Source organism: Eschscholzia californica, unplaced genomic scaffold, assembly GCF_041429995.1.
Source record: "Eschscholzia californica isolate CP2 unplaced genomic scaffold, dmEscCali1.0.p SCAF_4, whole genome shotgun sequence".
Taxonomy (NCBI): domain Eukaryota; kingdom Viridiplantae; phylum Streptophyta; class Magnoliopsida; order Ranunculales; family Papaveraceae; genus Eschscholzia; species Eschscholzia californica.
The window spans coordinates 4,926,073-4,935,613 of NW_028238461.1; the positions used below are offsets into that span (position 1 = coordinate 4,926,073).

Here is a 9,541-nt window from a genome sequence, read left to right on the forward strand (position 1 = left end):
GACCATATTAGCCTCGGACAGTATGGTATGCCTCCGCAGGGATATAGATAGAATTGCAAATGCAGGGATTCGACCTGAACATTGGTCAAGGCATAGCATCTTTTTCCATACTACTACTACTATATACAAATGCGAAAATTTCTCCGTAACCATTTCCTTCTTGCGTTTATGTCTTAACTTAAAAGCAAACTGGACTCTTGATTATTTTGCAGTTGAGCGAGCCTCTTTTTTCTTCCTCCATCCGGCTTTATACCGTTACATAACCACCCGCAGATGCCTGTCTTCAGCAAACTCTTTTCGGATCAATGCACATTAAATCATATGATTGGGTTGATGATCTGGTTAAGTTGGAAAAGTCGATGCCATCCTCACAACGTTCGCACTCTAAACTTATAGTTACATTTTCATATCATATCTCTTATAAACAGTGACTGATTTGGTTAAACGCCGAATTTGGTAAGGTTACATTTTGAAATTTTAGATTCACCAATGATGTTCTGAAAACAATAACAATCTTACATTTTGAAATTTTAGATTCACCAATGATGTTCTGAAAACAATAACAATCTTACGGTATGGTTAGAATGAAATATTGGAAGTATGTTTGAAATTTGCTGTAAGTAGCAAGGTCGAAGGCTAATAGTGTATTTATCACCCCATGCAACATCTGTACTATATCCGATATCAGGAGGCAACATTCATGAGCTTACAGCCATAGCGCCTCATGCAGTTCTTGATGTTTTTTGGTCCTCCTTATTCTAAACAAGACGGTCGAGACTGGTCCTACTATAGAGATTTTCGTTGTTCCATTTCTTCGAAAAACTTCCCAAACTTATTGTTAAAGAATTGGGTTTTGTTATTTCTGGGTACCAAGCATCTAAACCATTACTTTAGATACTCCCTGCGACTCTAAGGATTGTTAGGTATTGCTGTGATGGTTGTGGAGATGATGGTGGAAAATAAGTGACCAAAGTTAAAATATGATAACTAATGACAAACACAAAATTAGATAGATCTCATGTATTAATTAATCAAAATATGTCAAGGGAACAATAATTGGAATCTTCCCACTCAAACAAACAGTCATTGAAATTGAAGAATAAGAGATGACTGCAATATGAAAACTATCTATTTTGTTTTTCCTTCTGCTTCTTTTTCCCCTTTCAAGATGAACCTAAGTACCTAACTGAAAGATGTTAACTTATCTGGAAGTTCAACTTGAGAAATGGAATCATTAAAATATACCAAGATCTTCCCATAGATGTTAACTTATCTGGAAGTACCTAACAGAGATGGTTGTTATGCTTTCCCATGATGATTCAGTTCTAGTTGTGATAATATAAGATGAGCTTCTTTTACTTCCTTGACCTACCTCTCATAAGATTTTTCGAGGACTTGAACCCCTGGCCCATATATTGTACGGCAACGTTCACTGAACGAACTCACAAGTCGAGTGACAACTTCTGTGAAGAACACTGATGCCACCTGCACCACAAGAAAACCATCTTTCAAGTTAAACATCATCCACATTTCTGTCAAGCATTAGGATTCTCAAAATTTACAGTTCTATGGTCTGCGACAACTTTTCGCAAATGAAGATTTTCCATGCTTGAATAAGAGGTTATGATGAAAAAAAATGTTATAGGAATCATTATTAGAGCTCAACAGTCTTGAAGCTGCTCCACAGTTTGAATTAGTCGTTTGCAACTAATCAATGTATCCATTCGCCGTTTAAAAAGGAAGCGGGTGATATGCAGAATAAGAGTAGAAAAGGAAGTAAACAATCAAACGCAAGGTCCCTAGGATTTACAAATTAATGAAAAGAACATGTGTGGAGTGCAGCTGATGCCTTATTTCCCCACTTCAAATGCATGTTTATCACAACAGTATTAATACCTCCACAGCACTTGTTAAAAAATGTTCTGGAGAGAATAATTTCATGTTCATCTTCACTTTGAAGTTTGCACCAGACAAGCACACTCATTTCAAGGCAACATGCCCTGTTTTCCAAAGGAGAAAGGCTAGGTTGACAACTTTTTCTTGAAACACTACTTCACACAAGATTATGTAACTGTTCAAAATCAACAGCGGGTGGAGAAACCCGTCCCGAATATCGTAAATAGTGGAAATATGATGAAATCCATGTGTTCATTTTTGTGTCAACAAATTGACAACTCTAGTCTACGTGCAAGTCTTTCACGAGCACGTATTGCTGCACACATGTGCATAATTTATGTGTTATCCCACTATCATCGAAGACCCCAAACAGGTCAACTCTAAAAGGAAGTGTTAGAGCACAATTTCGTACTCTCTCAAAAGCCCTTTATCCACTGTTGTACTTGGTTATCTTTAATTCATAGGAAGTTCGTGCGCATTTTCGAATATCAAATGATCTTAATCAAGGTCATCAGCAGCATTCAGCTTGTAACTTTACAAAGGCCAGGAGAAACATATAAATATATTACCTGGCGATAAAGTGGTGACTGGAACTTGAAATCCACCATGAAATAAATGTCGCAAGTTCCAGGAACAGGTCCAGGACTAAATTCCCAAATATTTACCAAGTGATCGAAAAGATTACTTTGAGAGACAGTTGACTGAAATATAAAAATAATAACATGAGGAGGTAAGTATAAAACTATTAGTGTCATCAAAAAAGGTAAGGAAAAAAACAATGTAAACAATATTGATCAGAATGTACAACTAATGATCGAGAGAACAAAAGAAGCAGTAAGCACTAGTCCTATATAAAAAGTAGTCAAGAAAGAATGAAGGGACTGATGATTCATAGTGAATAAATATCAGCAAACTAGAGATATTGTAAAACAGAGAAACTACTCATAAGATAACCATGCTTAGAAACGGCTTGCAAAATATTTGAGTTTGTTTTTTCTTTTGAAAAGAGTATTTAGGCTTTTGGCTGTTGAAGGCCGAGATAGTCGTTCAATTGATAATCACAATTCACTGACAACAATTACCTAACATTTTTTACTTTCTTTCTAAAGAACGAACAGAACGAAGGCAGCATAACCTAGATTCTCCCAACAAACTGTTGTTTCGGGATTCAGCCGCTTGATAGAACACCTTAAGTAAATGAAGTAGCAACCAAACCAGGGTATCCATTCTATATGCATCATGAGAAGTATTTGCTGCCTAGTAGAAAGAGTCTGAAACGTACCACACTCTAAAATAGCATTGTGAAGTGAAGAGGTATACCCCTAGCGTACCTAATACTCTTGTGGTAGCGTATCGCGAACCGGTACATGTAACACATACCAGAGCGACCTGCGTATCAGGTAACATTGAACTAAACAACTCCAAGAGGTCTTACGAACTATATCGAAAACCAAAAACCAAGTAATACAAACAGGATTTCAGAATTCTCTAGCCTCTGACTGCATACTGAAAATCAGCATATACATGGCAAATTGCCAATGGCATGGGAACCAATGATTTCCTAAACGGTAATGCCGAGCACATTTAATATTGAATCCTAATAGATATTCTTCCAAGTCCCAACACATTGATACTTGCCTAGTGCTTCATGCAAAACAAATTCGTTATTTGAAGGAAAAACACATAAAAAAATTTATGGGGGACAGTTGGTGAAATACATCATCAGGTTTCCCTGCAAAGACTGGCAATAGCACAGTATGCAATTTTAAACTGATAGTTGAGAACAAATAGTTGTTCGATCACAAAAAGTTAAGAATCTTTGGAGATGACTCTTTGTTTGATACATTCGGAAAAAAAAAGTCAGAATATCAAGTATCAACTATGTTATAATAGTGAATGATCAAAAAGATTGGAAGAGAATAAGATAAAAGAATTTATAAAGGGATTACCTTTACAGACTTTGGTTTGTTCAGTTCAACATGAGAGACATAGCTCTCGACAAGGAATTTAAAACCAATCTCTAGTTCAGCATCAAAAGATCCATCAGCATTACGCCGAATGACCTTGGATCGCTGACACCAAGGAACAAAATCCTCATACAAGTCAACACCTGCAACTACTGCAAATACTTGCTCTGGGGTGTATCTGTTTACCAAAGAATCCAGTCAACTTTTGCCAATGAAGAAAAAACAAACTTCAAACATAATGTCAAAAACTACGGATACCATAATCACATCACATGCCAACAGACGTATAGAAAAGGAATTATATATCATCTATAAGGTCACTATACAACTTTGTCCCAAAAGTCAGAATAAATACGGCATTGAAACATTATCTATCTTCTGCACAAATAAACATGAGCACAATACGGAACATACGAAATCACACCGAGAAGCATGTATAAGGTGACTTATATCGGTTTTTTCTCTGCGAGAAATTGTCAGTATCTGTCATCCAAATTTCTTTTGGAAACCCACTCAAGATTTAGATTTTCCAATATCATCATAAAGCACAAATCTAGTCATTCCATCAGCAATTTAGGAAACTCATATTACTATGATCCAAAACTTAGTTGAAGATAAGCTAGTATTGCTCAAGAACTAAACAATTAAAAACATTGGCCAAGTTTTCTCATTTCCTAAGCAAGTGAAAATTTATAATCACCCAAGACCACATCAAAAGGTACAATATTGATCAGTTTATTAATTCCAAATCATTTAGGGATCAAGGAAGTTTAAGAGAAACATACCCGAGAACCCTCCTTTCTTCATGTGTCTTAGATAAAGGATTCCCATTTGATCCATCTCCACAACCAAGAAAACCCCTCTTTTGGATATCTTTATTACACAGATTTGCATAAGAAGATCTCGGATATTTATCAAAATCAATCAAACTATTACTAACAGACGGGATTCCAGTACCCGTAATGCTACTCAAAGATCGAACCTGAATAAGTTTCTCAGACTCGCCATTAAACTTGCTGGTAGACCTCATCAATAATCCAATTCCATTTTGACGAGATAACAATCTCCGACCAATTGCCGATGTAAATAGTACCATGTTCAAAATTAAATCCTCCCCACCGAGATAAATCAAACAAAAATAATACCAGACGAAAAAAGACCTGGAATTTGAATTGGATTAGTAGCAAATTAGCACCAAAAACAATCTGTAGTTCGTCTATGAGAAGGGCAGAAATGAACCAGCACCTTACCTAAATCATTGAACCAAGAGATAAAAATGAGCTACCTGAATTTCAGGTTTAGGTAAACATAAAGGAAATTTCTCAAATCATTAAGTGCGTAAGTTTCGTGATGAAATTGGTTACTCAATTTTTAGGGTTTCAACGTTTTCCGTAAGCTTCTTGGGGTTGATTTTCTCTCTTTTCCCTTGCCCGGGGAAAGAAAGAGGCTTGGGGCTATATGGAAGCTAATATTTGTTATATGGACTAATATTTGCTATATGGACTACATGAGTTATTAGCAGATTGTTCCATATTCTAACTTGGGTTATTTCCATTCGCTAACAACAATTTTAACGGAACCAAGGGATCCCACAATCAAACACAACATCTTCTCTTTTCTCTCTCCTCTGTTTCTCTCTCTACCTTGATCAAATTGAAACAGAGTAAGAAAGACAACTTTATCTTTCAAGAACTTGAAGGGAGAGAACTAGTGAAAGAAAGAGAAGGAGAGGGAGATTAATAAAACTGTTTTCTACTTTGCACAAACATAACCGTTTTATGGTTTCTGAAAATCAAAGTGGTAAAAGAGAAACTTCAACAAATTCAGAGAAGGTTATGATACTAGGGATGTTTGCTTGCTATTCATAGACAAGTAAGAAAGCCAACACCATTATTAAATTCTTCTCTGGTTTAAGAAACACTAAACTCCCAGTCGCCGAAGGAACATGAACACTTCATTACTGCCTTCTATTTTACTTTCTCTCACTAGAACGTCAGTATCTATCTCCAGCGTGACTCCTGTTGTCGGTTTCTACTACAACAATGGTGTGGTGGTGGTGGTTTGTTTGTGTAAGTTAAGATATGGGGCAGTGGGTGGTTGCATTGACAGCGGTTCCCTTGTGGTGGTGGTGGTGGTTCTCCGGTGATGGCGGCGGTTGAAAACAGTTTTTACGGTGACGACGACGGCTTTCCGGCGAAGACTACTATGGTTACTTTAGTATTTGTATTAGTATTATTATTTTGTCGACCTTTAGGGTCTTTTCATTCTCGACCTCTAGGGTCTTTTCATTCGCGACCTTTAGGGTCATTTTATCGAGTCGGTGTCTAGTCCCATTTCTTTCTCTTCATGAGGCACTTTGCATTTAAACGTATGTAACTCTCATGAAGTTTTCAGAAGAGAGAAATAAGAATTATATCCATGTAATATTGTGATTTAATCACTTATGAATGAAATTGGTTCGCATGGTTTCAAAAAAAAAAAAAAAAAAAAAAAAAAACTTGGGTTATTTCCCTAATGGCCCCCAACTTTGTGACCAGCTTCCCGCCTGGCCCCCTACTTTACGAAATTTTTTTTTTCTCTTCCTCTCTCTCTCTTTCTAAGGCAAGAGAGAAGCTACCGTGCTCGTTTAGTGGACATCGAAGGCAACACGACAATTTCCCGAGGAAGGGATGGCACGGATGGTGCCGGACGCGCGAAGGCGCACAAGCAGAGGCTTGTTTGAGTTGCACAGAGGTGCAGGTGCAGAGGCACAATCGAGGCAAGGATCGTCGAGAGAGGGGCGACATTGCGAAGAGTTCAAGTGGTATACACTCAAGGGTGCAAGTAGTGATGCTTAGGTACTAGAGTGCACTTGATGTTGAGAAGCCGGAGGGCGTAGCGAGGGTCTCAATGAACAAGCAAACCAAGGAGTCAGAACGTGGAGTACATCTCCCTTCGCCGGAGTGGTCTGTTCAGTGAAGAACAGACCTTGGTCTGTTCTTCATCTGTTCTTCACGAACAGATCTTGGTTTGTTCTTCAAGAACAGACCACTCCGGCGAAGGTCTCCCTTCGCCGGAGTAATTTTAGAGAGAGAGAGAGGAAGAGAGAAAGAAAAATATTTTCTTTAGTTTGAAGGTCGCCGACCGGAAATTTGACCGGCCGGCGACCTCTGCCGGGGAAGGTGATGAGGTGGCGTAACAGATGATGTGGCGTGAGTTGGCAGAGAGAGAAAACATGATGGAGGAGAGAGAGTGACGGTGTTATAACGGAAGGGGCTCATATGGGTATTTCTCGTAAAATAGGGGGTCAGGCGGGAAGCTGGTCACAAAGTTGGGGCCATTAGGGAAATAACCGTTCTAACTTAGGACAACCGACTACTACTTATTGTCTCGCACTCTCGCTCTTACGTCCATAAGGAAGTCGACCTTACTTTATCAAGGAGGCGACCTATCTTTATCTTAATAACTACTTTACCAAGGAGGTTGCCTACTTTATCTCTCCTACAGAGGTTGCCTACTTTCATATTTCCTACGGAGGATCGTAAGATGACTCTCACTGTTACAAACGACGGTTCATTATCCTCGCACATATGAGGTCGACATTTTGCTAAGGCAGGCCTTTCTCTACACATCAACGACAAACCTCATAAGTTGGCATAGTCTCTCTGCAGGCAAGTCAGTCTAACCCCCACGATGGTAACATTCCAGGGACATCATCCACGTGTTTATCAATTTTCACACTAGTTTATTGACTTGATCGTTGGAGTCCCTTTAACCGGCACCATCCTAGTGTCCCAAAAATCTTACAGTCACGTGCATTTCATTTCGGGCAGACATGTTAAAGTTCAAAAATGTTAGACCCACAATTTCAACCCCTCGTAATAAACTAAGTTGTTTCTCATTCATGGACATTTATATTTCACACTCGTGAACTCTATAAAATTTCGTATTTTATTACAACAAATTATGAACAATCATAACGCATCATGAATTGCATATTTTCAAAATCTTCTTTTGTGAATATTCATTATGTATTATAATAAAACCATATTTTGTTCTTCACTTTGGATATAAAATGATTTCCTCCCTAAATCAGGTTTTTTCTAAAGAAAGATTTTATTTCTCGTTCACGATACATTAGGAAAAGCACAATACATTATAGTTGTTCATAACGAGCAATTTTATTGGAACTCGTGTGTGCGTGGTTGACAGGAACTCTAAATTCAAGTGAGCAATAAAACAGAATCTATTTCAACAAAAAAGAACAGAACCTATAATTGAATTGTTCATCTTACAAAAAAAAATTGAATTGCTGACGTAATTTGTGTAAATTAGTTGAGAGAAAAGTCCACCAGCTTTTGGTGCAGTGGTTGGACACTCTTCGTCCCCTCTTGAGTCCACGAGGTTGTGGGATCGAGTCTCAGTGGAAGCAAGATTTATCCTATGTAAATTAGCTATAAATAATGTAATAATTTGTCGAGCATTAGGCCTATTTCATTCTTGGTTTAAATTAGTCAGTTATCGTGCTTATTCCATCTTCATGATATATTAATGCCTTGTAACGACTAACGTAGATCGTAGTCGAATTCTCAAAAAAAAAAATAGTTGAGAGGAAAAAAAACATGAGTTATTTTTTGACCTCCTACTCTGTGTCTGATTAGCTTCCTTTGTGGCCCCCTGTTTTTCGTAAATCTAAAAGTGGTTCCTTTTGTTAACTCTGTCAGTTAATTTTAATGGTTATATTTTTGTTACCAAAATTACCATTCTTATAAAATAATTTTAGAAATTTAAAATTAACCCCGTTTAAAATATGGGTTAGTTCCCAAATAATTTCAGTTTTGTTAAAATTTACTTGGGAGTCAAATTAAAATTTTAAAACCACCACCTCAACTCTCCTCCATTTCGAGAAAAAATTTCTATGGAAAATATAAAAAAGCGTTTCCCAACAATAAATCTTGTGATAGTTATTAGTTATCAAACAAAAAAAAAATCATTTACACTCATGAATCCATAGAATTATAGATTCATGATTCTTTTATCCAAACACACCAGTAGTGTTTATTGGTGGTGAATGTTGGTTTTAGAAGAAGTTCAAAAAATAGGATTTTATGATTGAATTTTCCGTTTTAAGGAATAAGAACATGAAAATAAATAAAATTTCCAATACTTAAATTTGTTTTAATTCTTTTAATTTTTTATTCCAATAAAAATAAATTATTCGATTTCAATTTTGAAAAGTAGTTTCTCTTTTTCAATTGGACAAGGCAGTAATCTGAAAGATGATATTTTGACCATGTCGGGTGTCCTTATACTAAAGACCTAGCAATAACTATCAATTTGACGGGCAGTCGTTGAAAGTAAGAATAAAGATTCGAAATCATGATCAATAAGATTCAAGAATCACATAATGTCTTGTACCAAAGACCTTACAATAACTATCAACTTGACGGACACTCGTTGCAGGTCGAGACTATAGATTCGTCAAGATCAATAAGATTCAAGAATCGCATAAAATCTGCGAGCAGTCCCTTTTTCAATTGGACAAGGCACTTAAATCTGAAAGATGATATTTTAACCACGATCGGTGTCTTGTACTAAAGACCTTACAATAACTATCAATTTGACGAGCACTCGTTGCAGGTCAAGACTAAAGATTCAACGTCAAGATCAATAAGATTCAAGAATCACATAAAGTCTGC

General features: G+C 36.9%; 1 protein-coding gene and 1 pseudogene across 2 annotated transcripts; one reads left to right on the forward strand and one right to left on the reverse strand.

Moving 5' to 3' along the window:
- The first annotated feature begins 22 nt into the window (after positions 1 to 22).
- Positions 23 to 913, forward strand: LOC147541866 (plant cysteine oxidase 2-like; annotated as a pseudogene).
- A 92-nt stretch (positions 914 to 1,005) lies between these two features.
- On the reverse strand, positions 1,006 to 5,398 carry LOC147541867 (Polyketide cyclase / dehydrase and lipid transport protein). 2 transcript variants are annotated; one of them, XM_086633593.1, is made up of 5 exons: positions 5,114 to 5,398; positions 4,649 to 5,023; positions 3,846 to 4,041; positions 2,466 to 2,597; positions 1,006 to 1,485 (listed from the first exon to the last, which is right to left on the reverse strand). In XM_086633593.1, the coding sequence occupies exons 2-5, from the start codon at positions 4,957 to 4,959 to the stop codon at positions 1,369 to 1,371; spliced, it is 756 nt and encodes a 251-aa protein (XP_086489719.1). In that variant the 5' UTR covers positions 4,960 to 5,023; positions 5,114 to 5,398; the 3' UTR covers positions 1,006 to 1,368. The 2 variants fall into 2 exon arrangements, with proteins under 2 accessions (XP_086489719.1, XP_086489718.1); XM_086633592.1 differs by having other exon boundaries at positions 4,649 to 5,393.
- Positions 5,399 to 9,541: the final 4,143 nt, after the last annotated feature.

Excerpts from the sequence above, each read along its gene's own strand:
- LOC147541867 (XM_086633593.1), bottom strand. The coding sequence starts at position 4,959 with ATGGTACTATTTACATCGGCAATTGGTCGGAGATTGTTATCTCGTCAA. Across the intron at positions 4,042-4,648 it reads GAAGAAAGGAGGGTTCTCGG|ATACACCCCAGAGCAAGTAT; the intron begins GTATGTTTCTCT and ends TTTGGTAAACAG. Across the intron at positions 2,598-3,845 it reads ACAAACCAAAGTCTGTAAAG|TCAACTGTCTCTCAAAGTAA; the intron begins GTAATCCCTTTA and ends TTTATATTTCAG.